This window comes from Castanea sativa, chromosome 10 (assembly GCF_040712315.1).
Source record: "Castanea sativa cultivar Marrone di Chiusa Pesio chromosome 10, ASM4071231v1".
NCBI lineage: Eukaryota > Viridiplantae > Streptophyta > Magnoliopsida > Fagales > Fagaceae > Castanea > Castanea sativa.
In genome coordinates, this window is record NC_134022.1 from 10,442,139 (window position 1) to 10,459,224 (window position 17,086).

At 34.2% G+C, this 17,086-nt stretch overlaps 1 protein-coding gene across 1 annotated transcript; it reads right to left on the reverse strand.

Moving 5' to 3' along the window:
- Positions 1-699: 699 nt before the first annotated feature.
- Positions 700-14,066, reverse strand: LOC142614097 (DNA mismatch repair protein MSH4). Its single transcript, XM_075786643.1, has 24 exons — positions 13,967-14,066; positions 12,512-12,715; positions 12,333-12,368; positions 12,123-12,235; positions 11,195-11,240; positions 10,411-10,457; positions 10,126-10,233; positions 9,957-10,032; positions 8,747-8,819; positions 8,486-8,631; positions 8,315-8,400; positions 7,319-7,458; positions 7,054-7,193; positions 6,907-6,957; positions 5,901-5,964; positions 5,034-5,177; positions 4,880-4,947; positions 4,672-4,730; positions 3,658-3,814; positions 3,179-3,231; positions 3,006-3,104; positions 2,486-2,600; positions 2,258-2,380; positions 700-1,390 (listed from the first exon to the last, which is right to left on the reverse strand). The coding sequence occupies exons 1-24, from the start codon at positions 14,030-14,032 to the stop codon at positions 1,226-1,228; spliced, it is 2,379 nt and encodes a 792-aa protein (XP_075642758.1). The 5' UTR covers positions 14,033-14,066; the 3' UTR covers positions 700-1,225.
- Between the last annotated feature and the right edge of the window lie 3,020 nt (positions 14,067-17,086).

A 17,086-nucleotide genomic window follows, 5' to 3' on the forward strand; every position in this document is an offset into this window, starting at 1 on the left:
TTTTGATATTTATCTGGTGTAATTAATGATTCTCAAGCTTTTGCCTTTAGCGTGTTTCAATCTGGATTTTGAGTTTTGTTACAGCATTCTTGCGTCTGGATTCTTAAGTTGAGGTTCGTCTCTATGAAATTTTATCTGATTTTGCTGGTTGTGGGTATGGTCATTTAAACCAAAATTAAATTTGATTTATTGTCCGACATAATTTGCGTGGGTTCTATTTTAACCCACATCTTTTTCAAGGGTTTTATTTTTTTTTTTTTTTTATGGATATATGTTTTATCAAATATACGCACTTTTTTGTGTATATTTGATTTTGGCGGTAGTAGCCGGGTCTTGTTGCCATGATCTTTTTGGATCTTGGCTTTTGTAAGCGGAGTGTTACTGGCAGCCTCTGTTGTGTCGGGAGTTTTAGCCCTACCTCCCCAATTTAGCTAATATGATTACCAAAAGATAACTAATATGATTGCCAAAAGAAAAATACCCGGCCAGAAATGTGATAAACCAGAGCAGAGGCAACTTTGACCAATGAGTTTTTCCTGGTATGAACTGTGCGGATAAAGATTATAATCTATAATTTATAGAGGAACCTTTTCTTGCACAAGCTGACAACAAAATTTACCCATTCAGAGTTGAACACAATGGGATCCAGAGCTCTGTGCCGTTACTACGTTATAGCTTTGCAGTTGGATGTGGCGATTATATTCTTTATTCCTGACTCCTCAATCGTTTTTGTCTGGATAAATTTGATTGTTTCAGGGGTTAACCACAAATCTAGGTTCTATACTCCAAACTAAGTCTAAGAAACATGAAATATCAACAAATTCACCCAGAAAACCAGGTTGGCACAAATCTAATGCATTTATAAGCTGTGCAGTTAGTTTCTTTTGCTCATCCAGTTGCATGTATTGAATCTTACGTGCATGAAATCTCAACATGGTATTTTTTCCAATCTTGCTGGACAGTGCTGCTTCCATATGTGCCAAATATCAATCAGGCACGCAAGAGAAGTAAAAAGAATATCAACCTCCTTACAGCCTTGTGGCTTCCATTAATAACCCATGGCAAAACTTGAACCTGCACATTCTGGCTTTCTATTAACACAGGCGTAATGAATATTCTGCAAAAAGTTGGCGATACATCTCTGGGCCAGATAGCAAAACTAGTTACATTGTGTTTTCAGTACCAAGTAGGTATCAAAATATAGAATTGTGCTTTATACCAAACTCTAGAGCCTTCCGTCAATATACTGCTCTTTTAGATCCTGCAATGCTTGTCGAATTGAATCCTCATCTTGGCTGGAGTACTTCAAACATATAAGCCGTTGAGCAACACGGTAGGCCATCTGGATTGGATGATACTGCAGGCAGTTTACTTCCATCCTCTTCACTTCCTAGACATTGGAAATTTGTTTAAAATGTCAGATTACCGCAGTTCATGAAGAGGGGCCATTCCATATACATCAAGAAAAATTCATTAAAAAAATCAAATCAAGTAAAAGAAAGACACAGACAGCTACATGATTTGGATTTCAATAAAAAATTTTAAAAACTAAACCAGTAAATATGTTTTAAAAGCCACAGGGGTGGGACACTCGCTGAAGGCTGAAGCCTCTGTAAATGTCAACCAATATTTTTCAAAACTTGTATGAAAAATGCAAGCAGCTTTGGAAGTAGTTTTTTTTTTTTTTTTTTTTTTTAAATCTTTAACTTGCTCGTAAGGTTTAACAAAGTCAACCACCACCAAGATCCTGTGTCTTAGATTAGAAGTACTGTGTGCCTGGGCCATCAATGTTGACACCAACATAATACTTAGACCCTTATAAGAATGTTTGAGGCTTTGGAGAATTTCTGTCAGCAGAGGTTTATACAGGAATAGTTTCAAGTTGATCCCCTTTTTGTGTAGGACCTCCTTAGGACAATTGTACCATGGATATGGATGAATAAATATGCAGAGTTTCCTTGAGAAATGAATATTGAACTGGCAGATGAATTGTGATTTTAATAAATATTCTTGCCTGTTTCAACCTATACTTTTCTGCATGAATGTTAATTCACATGTGTCACCTTCATACATGTATATTTTTCATACGTATGGTTGGACAACTGATATATTGGACTTTTCTGAAAGTTTTGTAGCTGAAGCTTAATTACGTTTTCACATTGTTAAAGCACTACTGTAAAGAGAAGATTTTGAACAAAGAACTGACATTTAATGACAATAACTTAATGTTCTTGTATCAAGTCTCAATAGGAATCACCTTTTCCGTGATCCTGGATGTTATGCTTCTGGCTGTTTCAATCACTGAGCTTGGTAAACCTGCCACTTCTGCTAATAATAGACCATAATGTGGTACATATCTTGGACCATCCTTGAGTTCAAACTGAGTAAGTAAATCAGACCGCCAGTCAGGGGGGAAAAAAAAAAGAAAAAGAAAAAGCAGTGTAAAAAAGCTAGAATAAAAGAAAAGAAATCCTCATATTTCTACCTTGAAATCTAAACGGTTGTTTCTTATGTCGACATGAAAGTGAAGAATCTTCACATTTGGATAGATGGTTGCTAATTCTGATAGGTTCTCCATGTGAGTAGCAAATATGGTATACCTAAAGAAGATCAAGAAAGACAGTATTTCAATTTATTTGTTTACAAATGCAAGCAAACCAATCAGATATACATTATCTTTACTAAGTATTCTCGTCAATGACTCAATAACAATTTTCCCTGCGATAATGTTGATCATTGTTTTTTTGGGAAATTAATGTCTACCTAATATTTAATTACTCTGGTTACATCAAAGACATAGTATTCTTTTGGATTGTAACTTTGTGAGTTTTAGAAACTAGCATTGTCTAATCATTTGTTAAACATGCTATGTCCAAAAGAGTATCCATATAATGTTTGATAGCAAAAACCACATTTTTGCCTTTCTAATACCATAAACTTATGTACGTTTAATCTTTTGCAACTTATCAAAGGCAAGGTGATTGGTAAAGCAAAAAATAGTTTACGCTTTCAATGATAACAGATACTCGCAGCAGCTCCATGCAAGCGCAAATCCATCAGAGGAAGAAGTAGCCCTCCCAAGTTCATCCATAACAATCAGACTCCTGTACCAATAGAACAGATGTATGCTGAAACTATTGCACATTCCAAGTGTTATAAACATCATTTAGTATAGTACCTTCTGGAGACATTCTGAATTACAAAAGCTGTCTCTCTCATTTCTGTCATGAACTGTGACACCAAATGGAATAAAAACATGACTTTGCTTTTTTGATCCTTATATTAAAAAAAAAAAAAAAGAAAAAGAAAAGAAATTAAGTCATATGGTATGTAATATAGGGATTGTTAGAAATATGGTTAAATGATTAAAATCTCAATTTCCTAATAGCTTAAGCTCTTGAGACAATTAGTAATGTAACATGGTATCAGAGTAAGAGATCTTAAGTTTGATATCTAGCACTACTTTACCTCTTATTTAAAATGTTAAAATTCACGTGTTGGCCCTTCCTTAAAAAGGGGAGTTTAGGCCCACACGTGAGGGGGAGTGTTAGAACTATGGTTAAATGATTAAATTTACAATTCCCTAATAGCTTAAACTTTGGGACAATTAGAAATTTAATAGGGATAAACATTTTCAATGCTGGATGTAAATTTTACCGTACTAGAGTTTGATTCAAGATTATCCACTGTACCCATCCTTGTGAATATACGATCGACTACCCTAAAAGTTGAGAAGCGAGCAGGAACATAGCAACCAATCTGAGCAAGAATAACTGTGAGACAAACTTGTTGGAGATAAGTGCTCTTTCCACTCCTGAAGCAAACAATATGTAAACTAACTTAAGCAAAATATTTTCATAAATATAAACATTTTGTGACTGTGCAGGCGTGTGTATGTTTGTTGAAACTTCAGCAAAAGAATTTATAAATCATACAGTCCAAGACATAAAGACTGTCTTCATAAAAAAGAAAAGAAAGACATAAGGACTGCATCCAGAAGACATGTCTAAGGCAAACACCTATATGGATTATATGCCAATTGGATGTTCAAGACATTAGCCTACTTTTTGATGGTAAAAACACAATTCACCTCCCTTATTATAAGTGAAATTTTTTTTCTTATTATAGGTTACTCAAACCATATTTGCAAAAAAAGCCTCCTCTATTTTATTCAAGACCATAGGTCTCATAGGTCATAACCATGACCATTAAACATCAACAAATTGATGCCAACTAATATATAAATTAGGCTTTTTTCAAGCTTTTTAAGTCCTAATTCTCCATAGTGTACATATTTAGGTAATTTTTTTTAACAATTTTGTTGACTTGATTAATCTTGTTTCTTATATACATGAGTCGCAACAACTTGAATGTAGGTGATTGGTACTCCTTTGGTGCCACTGGTGACTAATTTCGTATACTCATGAGTACAATTGCCATCCTTGGTTTTAAATCTACATTCAGATTGTTGAAAAGTCATGTGCTCTACCAGTAATCAATTGAATTAAGCCAGCAGTACTACAATTTTTTCTTTTTCCCATGATAGCTTCACAACTACTTTTTTTGGGGAGGGGGGAGAAAGAAAAAGAAGATTAAAAAAAAAAAATCAAGGAAAAGATACAATGCATAAAAAACTTCAATCTCATATGAAGAACAATTGCTTTTTCTTACATGTTTGGGCCCATGACAATCACCATATTTGATGCTTCTGAGAGAAAGATGTTGTTGGGCTGCAAAACAAGAAATGTTCAGTCCAACTCCTAATGCACTAATCTTTAAAAAAAAAATCAAGGTTGAAAAAGAAAAAGGATTAAAAGTTCCTACATAAGAAAGAATCTGATACAAGCAATCAAATTAATGAAAATAGAAAATTACATACAATGAAGTCATTGTGTATGCTTTCCAAGATAGGGTGTCTTCCAGCATCAATTGCCATTGGACCATTATCTGTCAGCAATGTGACAATTAGGCATTTCCCACACTGCACTTCTAATAGTCACTAAAGAATATGCACAATATACCAGACTACTAACCCGTAAATTCAGGTCTGGTATATCGATCAACAGGCTTAGTTGATATTGTATGAGCAAATGAATTGACAATCATGTCTAAAAGGCATAAGACCTCTGCAAGGAGAGTGAGCACAGAAACATCCTCCCGAATGGCATCTAAAAGTGCTGCATGCCATAAATTACCATAAATAACTTTATATCCACAAAACATGACAACAATTGAAACATATAGGAATAATACCAAGGGCATAAAGAGTTTTAAAAGAAAGGTACATAAGTCTAAAGATTTTGTTTTAAATATTTTCACAAATCTTCAAAAAATTTACATGTATAAACACCAATGGTAAAACACATATCCCAAGTCCACAGATCAATGGATTTGTGAATCAGCATAGGATTGCAATAAACTTTTGTTGGTATTTACAGTGCATTCATAAGATGCTAATTGCACAAATAGAGGAGTGTTTAAAAATATATAAACCTCACTATATGGCCAAATAAAATATAGATAACTTGTAAATAAATCATATGCATTACAAAGGACATGCAAAACCAGTGATCTAATAACCTGCTGCATATGAGAACACAGTATCAAAAAGTTGCCTGTGTTTTGACACAAAAGGGATCTGGAAAGCTTAATGTAAAATCAATTTAAAGATACACATTAATATTATCACAGAGTTAAATAATAATTAATATTAGCTAATTCTAATAACACTCAATTCCCCAGAAATAAAATCTCTTGACACAAAATAAGTGCAGGCTTCATGATTTCAATCTTTAAGAACTTTTATATATGCTTTAGCATAGAAAGATAGAGGAAAGGGTCAACTCATAAAGTTCATGATACAAAAGATGTATTGTACTTATCAGCAAGTTTAGCACAACCTTCCAGGCAAACTTCTGTTCGTATATAACACTCTGCAGCTGCAGACTTATTTCTAACATTCAGCTGCAAATTTCATTCAATGGATCAAAGTAATGACAAGTGTTCCCACACCCAGACAGGCTTATCAAATGAATATATAAAGGTAAAAACACACACACACACAAGGGGGAACTTAAAAGATGAAAATTTGGGCTTCACTATGAAAAATCATAGTGACTTGATCGAACACATGTTGATAACAACCACAATATATAGGCTAAAAATGATATTTAATGCCTAATTTTTATCAAAGAATTGCAAATACTGATCAAACTTTCAAGAATTATTTGAAATGAAATATCTCCCACCTTGCCTACCAACATAAGTAAACATGTCCAAGATCATATGTCAGTGTCATGCTGCTATGTGAAAGAATGTGTTTCAATCAATAAGTTGGAAATAAATGATTATCTTGTTGAGTACTTATTTTCTTTCGTAATAGCTGTTTCCCCAAAATTGTCATGGTTGTATCACAAAATGATTTCTGCAAGAGCCCAACACCAGTTTAAACCCGAGGTGGTCAAGGTTTGGAATCCATAGTCAATTTAAACATATCATTATCACCTCATTTTTACTGAGGATTAATATTCAAGAAGAGATGAATCCCACATCGATATGGCACGACTCATCAACAGGTAGAACAATGAAACAGAACTCTAAGAAAGATGGTGGGTTCAAGATAACATCAGGTGGCTTGGAGAATTGTTCAATTGTCACCTCTTCACTGATAGACCTCTCAAATGTGACCAAAGTTCCAGAAGCATCAACAACATTAGAAATAGAACTCTAATGGATAGGATGGGGGCATTGTTAAGATAATATCAGGAGGCTTGAAAAATAGTAAAATTGTCATTTGATAGACTGATAGGTTACGTAAATCTTTAATCATCTCATTTCACCAAAACATTTGACATGGAATAGTCTAATGCTAGAAGAGAATAATGTTAAAATGTTCAAAATACTCACAGAAGCAAGTTCCAGAGTTGAGCAATGTATGTTGTTCCCATGTTTCAGGACCTGATTTAAGTCTCACAATCATATAAGGGTCAGAAGTTATTACTAAGGAGATTTTCATAAATCATAAAATAAGAGAGCAAAGACCTTATTCCTGACCTGAATGAACTTGCTAGGAAGCTTTCCTTGAATATCCTTCTGTGGTATGCTAAAGTAAAAACCTTGCCTACTGTTAAATGGGAGTTTCAAATTGGGCAATTTGAAATCTTCGCGATACTTGGTTGCAAGATTATGTATTGCTGTCAAATTAATATTAAATATTTTTAGGATGGCCTTAAACTGCAGTGAAATGTATTAAAGAAGACAGGGAAGACAGGGAAGACAAAGAAATCGAACTTCATCAATTGTACAAAATTACAAATACCTTCACTAGTATCACAAAATGACCTCCTTGCTATATCTAAAAGTCCATCAATTCCTGCCTTGACAGCAAAACACTGCTGTGTGCGGGCAACAAAAGGAACCCGTGCATGAAGAACATCTTCATCAATCACCTCTCCGATCCTTAAGTAAATACAACTTATTGTGAAAATGGGTGTTTATGGGGTATCAGATGCATGACAAAGTATGTTCTTTAAATCATAGAGGTACAAACAAAATTTTTCCTATGATACAGAATCAGTGGCATGGTGGAAACAAATCTCAAAATGCTTAACAGCTCAAACATCTCTAATTACTACCACGGTACCACCACAACCACTACTATCATCACTATGTAAGTTTGGTGTGACTAATCAAGGTGGGCTGAACTTACATCTAGACCTGTAAATGGGCTGGGCTGAGCCAATGTGAGGCTGCTTGTCCAAACACAGGCTAGAGGACAAGTGTCTCAAACCAAGCTTAGACAACCCAAAAATTTTACATCAATAAAAATATCTCTGCCCAAGCATGCCCTATGGTGTTCAAGCTGGCATATGTCTGGAACCAGCAGATAGAAAAGATGATACTCAGTTGTAAAAAACCATGAAATTTGCTAAAATAATGAATCAAACCTGAATCACAAATCTAAAAGCTGCCAATTCAAAGTTCAAACACTACAGAAAATTTGTTTGTTGAGTTTTGATATAGAAATTTTAGTGTGTGTATATGTGTGTATGTATATATATATATATATGGGTTGGGTTCAATTTTAACTATTTTTTAATTAATATTTTGAAAATCCCACCATTGGATTACACAACTCAATAACTCTTTTTAATATTTAATTTGTTCTAAGCAACTCTCATTCCCAAATTCAATGAAGCCTAAACAGAAACCCATCACATTCCTTGCATCAGTTGGATTCCTAAAACTTAAAACAAGAAAGTGATTGTGTCCAAACTATTTCATGACATGATCAACAGGAAAGCTTGCAACATACCTTTTTCTAATGGATGCATATTTCTCATTTTCACATATGGATTTGTATACGTTTTCAAGAAGAAAACTTTTTGCATCCTTAAGTGCCTGAGATTTATGAAATAAATTGACACTTCAAAACATATTTGAGTCCAATAGAAACCAAGTGGTGTAGCAAAGCAAACATTTTTACCTTTGAGAGTAAAGGCAGTGCATCCAGTGCTGTTTTAAGGAGAATAATGCTCGAGATTAACATTTGGCTTCTCCTAGCGTAATCAATACCCAAGACACCATTTGTGACTTTCTTTGGCTTAAAGCAGAAATGACACAGTACTCTATCTGAATGAAGGGAAAAAATTTAATATAATACCAAAAATCTATCATAAGCATAACCTTTTTTTTTTTAATAATTTTTTTTAAATCGAATAAATTTTTCTCTTTACTTTTTGCTCACCTGTCTCTTTTGGAAATTTACGCAGAACCTGAGAGAGTCCAAAAAACAGCTGTTCATTGCTCATCAGCTCATCCTAAAATCAAATAAATGAAGAGACATATGATGGATCTAAAACAATAATGTTGTGAGCTGCACCATGATTTATAATGCTACCAATGATTAAATAGATGATGGTGGATTATATCAAAAAATAAAATTATTAACTTTTGAATATTTTATGAATCTTCATCAGATTATTACTAGGTTTCTTTTGCACTTACAAATTTTGTAGTGAGCTAATGAATTTCACCAAGGACAATAGAATAACCCTGCCAATGATAGGTAACTTAGACACACAGATTAAACTTCAGAGAATGATGTGGGTGCAACACAATACTTCACGAGAGCTCTCTATGTGTGGGCACAAGGATAAAACTTGGTGTCATAATATATGTGCTTTTATCGATATGGATAAATTACAGCAGCTCCAAACAGAGCTATATGGCAGAAAGGATTTTTGCAGCCAGCCACATGTGGTTCAGATTAATGCTTTGATTCTAGAAAAATATATGTTTCAGCAAGCACAATGGTGGGCGTGTGTGTGAAAAAAAACCAGAAGAAAGAACCCTGAGTTGTTTTAAGAAGAAATTTGACATGCATATACTGTTAAATTGTGGAAAAATCTGGGAGAATTTGTCCAGGATTGAATGTGCATATCCATTACAAGATAAACCTTTATAAAAAAAAAAATATATATATATATATACATATTTTTTTAAATTACATGGTATGTCCAAGAAATCCCCAAGCTTAGCCATGTGGCTTGTAACAACCTCCCAACCCCCCAAAATTTAATGCCCTTCTCTACCCGAATAAACCGTAAAAGTAAATAAATATATAATGCAAATTACTAAACAATAACTAAGTCACACATAATTATATAGGAATGTAATTTCCGATGATTTTATTATAAACATAGATTGAAAAGGGGTAGCACTGTTTCATTTAAGCACAAATGGCTTTTTCCAAAGTTAGCAAATGCAGAGTACATGGTAATTCATGGGAGATACAAGAGTATAATATATTATGGATTCAAGGAAGAACAGGCAAAAAAGCTAGAAGGGCGGATCTTAACAGCACAGAGAAGGCTACAGGTAGGGGAGAGTTTGATAGAGAATTTAACACAGATTCTGTTATTGAGAAATTTGAGAGTGCCACATTTGGCACTAACCAGGCAATCAAGGCGAGCATTGATGGTTTCAATATCTTTCAAAGGCTGCAAAAGATTGGCACGAAGAAGTCTAGTCCTGGACAAGAAATCAGAAACAATGCAAAATTATAGATTTACATTGATGAAAAGGGAAAAAGGAGAATTTTCTAAAATTTATGACATGACATACCCTCCAATAGTTTTTGTTGTCTTAAGCATATGGAGCAGACTTCTTTTTTTGTTGCTTGTGCCCCAAAGGGTTGAATGAAGTGGCTCAATAATTTCTAAATTTTGTACACTGCAGTCGAACTTCAACTTTAAAATTTCTTGACAATAGATTATAAAATAGACTAGACCATTACCCTCATCAACCAAATATTTATTTCAATAGGAGGTACTACTATTTAAACGTGCAGTAATATATGTGAGACAGGGGATAAGTACCTTAATATATTAAGAAAGAAAGGGATGGTACCTGGTAGCATCAATATTCATGTGGTCAAACGATCCATTAAATGTAACCTGGGAAAGTGATAACTATATGATAAAAATAAATAAAAAAATATTCCAGAAAACCAAAAACAGTGCAACTAAAAAGGCAAACAGATGGAAGAGCTGAGGAAGAAAAAATAAAGTAATGTATTTGAGCCATTATTTCAAATGCAAGAACAAATTTTACAGGGTCACTATTACATATCTTGTAGATGGAACTTTTTGAGAGTAGTATACTACTTTCAAAGTTTAAGGAAGTATTTTGGTGCCACAGCAATATCATAAAATCCTTTTAGAAGCAACATGACCATTTGTTTTCTTTATTAAGATATCACACAAAACAGTAGTCAAGAGGTTAGTAGGTACTGCGATTCAATTGAAAACTTACAACTGGGCCCTAAAATATAGAAAAGGTACTATCTACTACTTTTATTTCATACAAAAGATATCAGTGCAACAGACCTTTTTTTAAGGTAAGTCATTTCCACATGCAGGTAAGTATAATCAACGTTTCTTGGACTCCTCATAATGAACCAGACAACACATAGCAACATGACTTATAGCAGGCAACACCAGGTCCAAAAACTCATGTTTAATGTGAATTTTAATGGATTTAGATATCCTCTGCCTCCAGACAGTCAAATTCTGATAGCTGTCATCACATTTTCTTTCAGGAGCCAGGAAAATGTTGGTAATAAAGAAACCACCAAAATCTATTTTAAAGGTTCAAATGGGAAGGGAAAGAACACCCATTATTAAACACATACCAACAACGAGTGGTTTGTAACAATGACCCCTTTTTCTGCTTCTGTCCTGTGCATGATGCAGTTGAAGCTTGTTTTTAGAAGTAAAATAAGTAATCAAGGGTAAGGAACACTATAATAGACAAAAGTGCATACTACTGTTCACAAATTCAAGCAAACTTAGATTAATATTGAATTAAACATAGGCAAATAAGAATTTGTTCCAAAGTATGAAATGGACTAGTAGTTAGAAATTATAATTATGATATGCTTAGGTAGAAATTTTAGGCAAATAACTTAGAAAATAAATAAATGTGATGAACTTCGAATTTATTGCTTTAGGGCAGAATCTTAAACATTGCAAAGGGCATTTAGAAGGAATGGAGAAAGTAAATTAAAAAAATCCAAGGACGATAACTACTCTAAAGAGGAGGAATGAAACATAAATATTTCTCGGCCCAGGAGCAGAAATAGCAGAAACAATGTGGCCTAGGTGTCCAGCTTAATACCTCAAAGTCAAATGTCCATTCTTGGCCAAGCAATTAGCCCTAAATTAGACTGCATTATTGACTGAGTTTACTAGCATTCCATGTTTCAATAATAAATTGTTATATCTTCAAGACCATCCATATGATAGCACTAGTAAATGCATGTTGTACACGAGCACATGGAAAATTCAAGCCTTGAATTTTTCAACAGAATGGTACTTTCCTTCTCAAATGAAAACTAGTTTTAAAAATAATAGCCCCTCAAAAACAATGTCTAGCCAGAAACTAGATATGGATTTTACTGCTCCTTAGATTTAATAGGCAAGTGAACATTGATATAAGAACCTCTAATGTGAAACTCATCAAATTAACCTCCAATATCAAGTAAAATCAGGAATTCATATTCAGAATAAACATCTCAACCTTCTTGTCTTAATTCTTAAAAGATCAAGCCCTGAATGTACCATTTAATAGTAGCTGCAGTGGCAGCCAAGCATAGATAATACTGCTTGTAATATGTATCCAAACCGAGTGCAGAAGGCTCCTTGGCTGCTAGATTTTTAATCAGCACAGCACCCTGGAGCATAAAACCACAATGACATTTCCAGCAGCTAGATGCAAGAATTAGCACCCAAAATTTTAAAAATCAGTGGAGAATAGGTATCTAGCATAACCTTAGTATCATCAAAGCAACCACGGCCCATTACAACCTGCACAAAGCAGTATATGATATGAATTTGTGAAAATAAAAACCATACACAAACAAAGGCACATACAAATCTGGTTGTCCAAAGTGCACATACAAGCACAAGACAAAGAGAATTTTGCATTGTGAATCATTACGAACCATCACCTTTTTTACTGTAGCATAAAATCTATCCACCAACTCTGAAACTCCAACCATACCATCCGGTGCCAGCTTGTTCGGGGTAACAATGATCACCATGGGATCATAGAAATGCAGCAAAGTTTTTGTATTCTGATATGAACTGCTAGTCTCAATATATTGAGAAAGATGCAGTGAAGCTGACCTTAAGTCGAAAGCAGCAACTCCAACCTATCCAGAGAATTTGGAATCAATTACGCATAATGACAATCATTAGTCATCAAAACCAGCCTTCAGCTGGCAGAATAATAAACATTTGGAAATGAATCTTAACTTCAAGTGACACACACACACACACACATGTACACATGGATAAATATCCTATTCAATCCAACAGAAATAAATGTAATGACTCTGCATAACTATAGTACTCAGAAAATCATGATTCCATTTCCATTCTCATTTGATAATCTTTGGATAGAGACTTCCTTGGAAACCCAAGTTTCTTGCAACGCAATTCACCATGGTACATTCTATTCTATCAAATATGCAATCCACCACACCCTCTGAACTGTGGTACAATGGTGGAAGGCTTAGATAGCAGGTTGAATTCATAACTGTAAGGTTTTGCCTCTAATATTTGTTTTCCTCAAAATTGCTGAACATGGAAGTACCCAAAAAAAAAAAAAATCCAAAATCCAACACACACACACACACACATATAGCCAAGAAAAAAAACTAGCAAATTTTTCAATTTTCATTTACAATCTTCAAACAAAAGATTGCGTGTAACAACTCATATCTGAACCTAGAGAATCCAAGAAATCAATATAAGCATTTCGATAAAAAGAAGTTTAAAACAAAAGAGCCATTTGTGAATTCAGATTGAAAAGCATGTTTCTCAAACGCAATTAGCATTTGGCTTCATTGTTATAATACTTCTTCACAAAACCTCAATGCAAATCATCTAACCAGTAATTTTAATATTTTTTCCCACTTATATTAATTAAACAAAATAAATTAATGATAATCATCTTCGACTATAAACTTTCAAGTTTCAACCAATAATTAAAGGTATAAGAGCAAATCCTATTCAGGAAACTCCAGAAAATTCGAGTGCAAAACGCTGATGAAAAGTTGAACATCAAAGAAGCCATAAATTCACAAATGTGCTATTTCATATCAATTAAAAAGGTAGAAAAAGCACTGAAAGTATCTGTTTGGTCGCCGAGAAAGACGAGGGAAAGGGAAAACAAAATATAATTTCAAACATCGTTTTTCACATACTCTATTTTTGACGTAGGAGTTAAATTTATCAATTACAACAAAATAGTAGTATTAGGCTGATTTTAGTGTTTCGGTTCCGAATATTGCAATACCTGAAAATTTGAAAATACTACCACTTCCATTCACTTTCTTTTCTTTACTTGCATTTTCTGGGAAAGCAAACACAGATTATCTATATGGAAGACGATAGTATACCTCTTTAGCTCTGTTCTCGATGAGACCAATCACGATGTTCGATCTCTCTCCTCCCTCGTCTTCCATTGCTACACACTACACACTACACACTAGCTTCAACGACCTTTGTGAATGCGCGCTAGTTTTTTGCGTTTCTTATATATAGGTGTGAGTGTGTGACTGTTGCTGGTGATACGTTGAGTGGGGTGCGTAGTGCGCACGGGGATTTAAATCAGCTCATGAATTAAGAAATCAGAGTTGTATTAGCGGTAATTCTTAAGTAATGGCCTGTTTGTTTGAATTTTTTCACCATTCGTATTATCGGTATATATTAAGAGGATTCAGAAAACTAGTTATTATTTATTTTTTTCTATAAAAAATACTCCTAAATTAATTAACCAACAAATTAAAAAATTGAGTTAAAATAATAAATTGACAAAAGAAAGTTAGTTATTGTTTTTTTTACTGTCAAAAATACCCCTATTTAAAACTTAAAAATGGGGTTAAAATAGTAAATTGACAAAAAATAAATTTCTACTTCTACATTGAAATGCCTTCCTGCTTCAGATAAACTCCTACTTTTATGTTGATTTAATTCCTACATCTACTCACTAACTCCCTACAAAATAGGACCACTTTTTTGTTAGTTTTAAAACTCCTCAAATCTACAAAACTCACCCTATGTATACATCACTTTTTCTTTTTTGTAATTGGAAAAGTTAAAAATTCTAAATTATAATAAATAACAAATTATTAATCTATACCCAAAAAATAGAAGAGCCTTTGAGCAAGTGCGTGAGCACGTGCTCAGATACTAGTTAAAAGTAAAAGGAAGGAAATGTGGAAATAATTTTGTACTTCTAATTATAGTGGGTCTGGGTAGAAATCTTCTCAAAGTAAGTCTCTAGTGCCACAATTTTATCCACAATTTTGCCACAATTTTTCCACAACTTTGCTACTTGGTGACGAGTAAGTCTAATGCCATAAACTTAGGCCAAATTTGCCATATAACACCATGTTTGAAACATATTCTTTAGTTAGCATCGTTTTCAAACTTATTAGCAAACTAACATCTCGAGTCTTAAGGCTCAAGTTTGAAAAATTATCCACGTAAAAGACTCGAGTTCTATAAAGAAACCCAGATAAGAAAAAGAACCAACAAAGCCAAACCCAGATCATGATCAACAAAAACAACAAGGATTTTTTCAAAATAACACTAAAATTCAAACAATTTCGTTAGTTAGTACGTTTTCAAAACTATTTAGCAAACTAACATCTCGAGTGTAAGGAACTTGAATTTGGTGCGCTAAATCGAGCATTACAGACTCGAGTTCTATGCATGGAAATCAACCATTACAAACTTGAGTTCCATAAAACCAGAAGGAAGAAACCCAAACTACCTGAAGAAGGAAAACAAACCAGAAGGATTACTCAGAAACCCAGACCAAATGAAGAAGAAACATGAAGAAGTCAAACAGAACTGAGAGATCAAACGAAGAAGGAACAAACACAAAGAAACCCAGACCAAACGAAGAAGGAAGAAACCCATGAACCCAGATCTCCCTAACCAAACTGTTCGGCTCAGACTGAACCCAGGCAGCGACTACAAAGGTTCCAGGAGGAGGCGGCGACGGCGACAAAGAAGCACCAGGCGAAGGTTTTCCTCTAATTCCTTCATTTTCTTCTCTTGGTCTTTGGGTTTGGTGACGTTTTGTTGAGCCTAAATCTTTGGTCTAATGATATCTCAGGGAAATTGAGTCTTGAAGACTCGAGTTTCATGGAACTAGATTTCTTTACACTCGATTTAGCACAACAAAATCGAGTCTCTTGCGCTCGAGATGTTAGTTTGCTAAATTGTTTTGAAAACATGCTAACTAAAGAAATTGTTTGAGATTCAGTATTATTTTGAAAAAAAAAAATCCAAAACAACAACAAAAAACAAAAACTTGATCAACAACAACAGAGCCAAAGCTAGATAAAAAACAAATCAACAACAAAGCCAAAACCATATCAAAAACAGAAAACACAACCAAGCTAAAGCCAAACCGAAAGATAAAAAACGAAGCCAAAACCAGATAAAAAATAGAAACGCGATCAACAACGAAGCCAAAACTAGATCAAAAACAGAAACACAATCAACAACGAAGCCAAAGCCAAACCCAGGGAGATCAAAAACAGAACCAACAAAGCCAAGCCTAAATCAACACAAAAACAAGATCGACAATGAAGCTAAACCCAAAGAGATCAAAAACAGAGAAGGCTCCAAGCGGTGAAGGCTCGGACTGAACCCACGAACCCAGATCTCCCTAACTTAAACCCCTTAGCTCGGGCTAAACCCAAACGGCGACGGCGAAGGCTTCAAGCGAAAGATTTGTGTAGAGGTTTTTCTTTCTCAAGCGAAGGTTTCGTTGACTATTTCTTTTTTTATTTGGTAGAGCAGGAACTCGAATATTAGATACTCGAGTTCCATGTAACTTGAGTCTCTAAGACTCGATTTGCTACAGTGAACTCGAGTCTAAAAAACTCGAGATGTGAGTTTGCTAATAAGTTTGGAAACTATGCTAACTAACGAATATGTTTGAAAATAGGTGTTATATGGCAAGTTTGGCCCACAAACTTATCCACAATTTTGCCACAATTTTGCCACAACTTTGCTACGTGGTGACTTGTGAGTGATGGAAATAAAATAGTGAGTCCACGTGGCAAAGTCACCACTGAACAAAATTGTAGAAAAGTTTGTGGCACTAAACTTGCTCAACTTCTCATACACCTAAAAAAAATTTCCTCTCTCTTTTAACTCCAACAAAATAATGGAAAATCACTTCTTCTTCTTCTCCTTTTTTCCTCATTTTTCCTTCTCCATTTCCATCATCTCCCTTTTTCACCCAACCAAACATAATATTAAACCGGAGGTGCTTGCTACCATTTTCCTACTAAATTTAAGGTCTGTTTGGGATCCACTTATTATGCTGAAACTAAAATTCTTTTGCTAAAAGTAATGTTGATAAATGTAAAATTTAGCTGAAATAGTTCAGTGAGACCCATAAATAGTACCAAAAAGTGCAGCGGAACCCATGAATAGTTGCAAAAATAAGCTAAAGAGTAAAATAAGCTGACAAATTTCATTATGCCAAACGCACA

Bases quoted from the DNA above. Each gene is read 5' to 3' on its own strand.
- LOC142614097 (XM_075786643.1), bottom strand. From the start codon at position 14,032: ATGGAAGACGAGGGAGGAGAGAGATCGAACATCGTGATTGGTCTCATC. The intron at 7,459-8,314 runs GTATGTTGCAAG...TATTTACTTAAG, and splicing joins TATGCATCCATTAGAAAAAG to GATCGGAGAGGTGATTGATG. The intron at 2,381-2,485 runs GTAGAAATATGA...TTACTTACTCAG, and splicing joins ACAACCGTTTAGATTTCAAG to TTTGAACTCAAGGATGGTCC.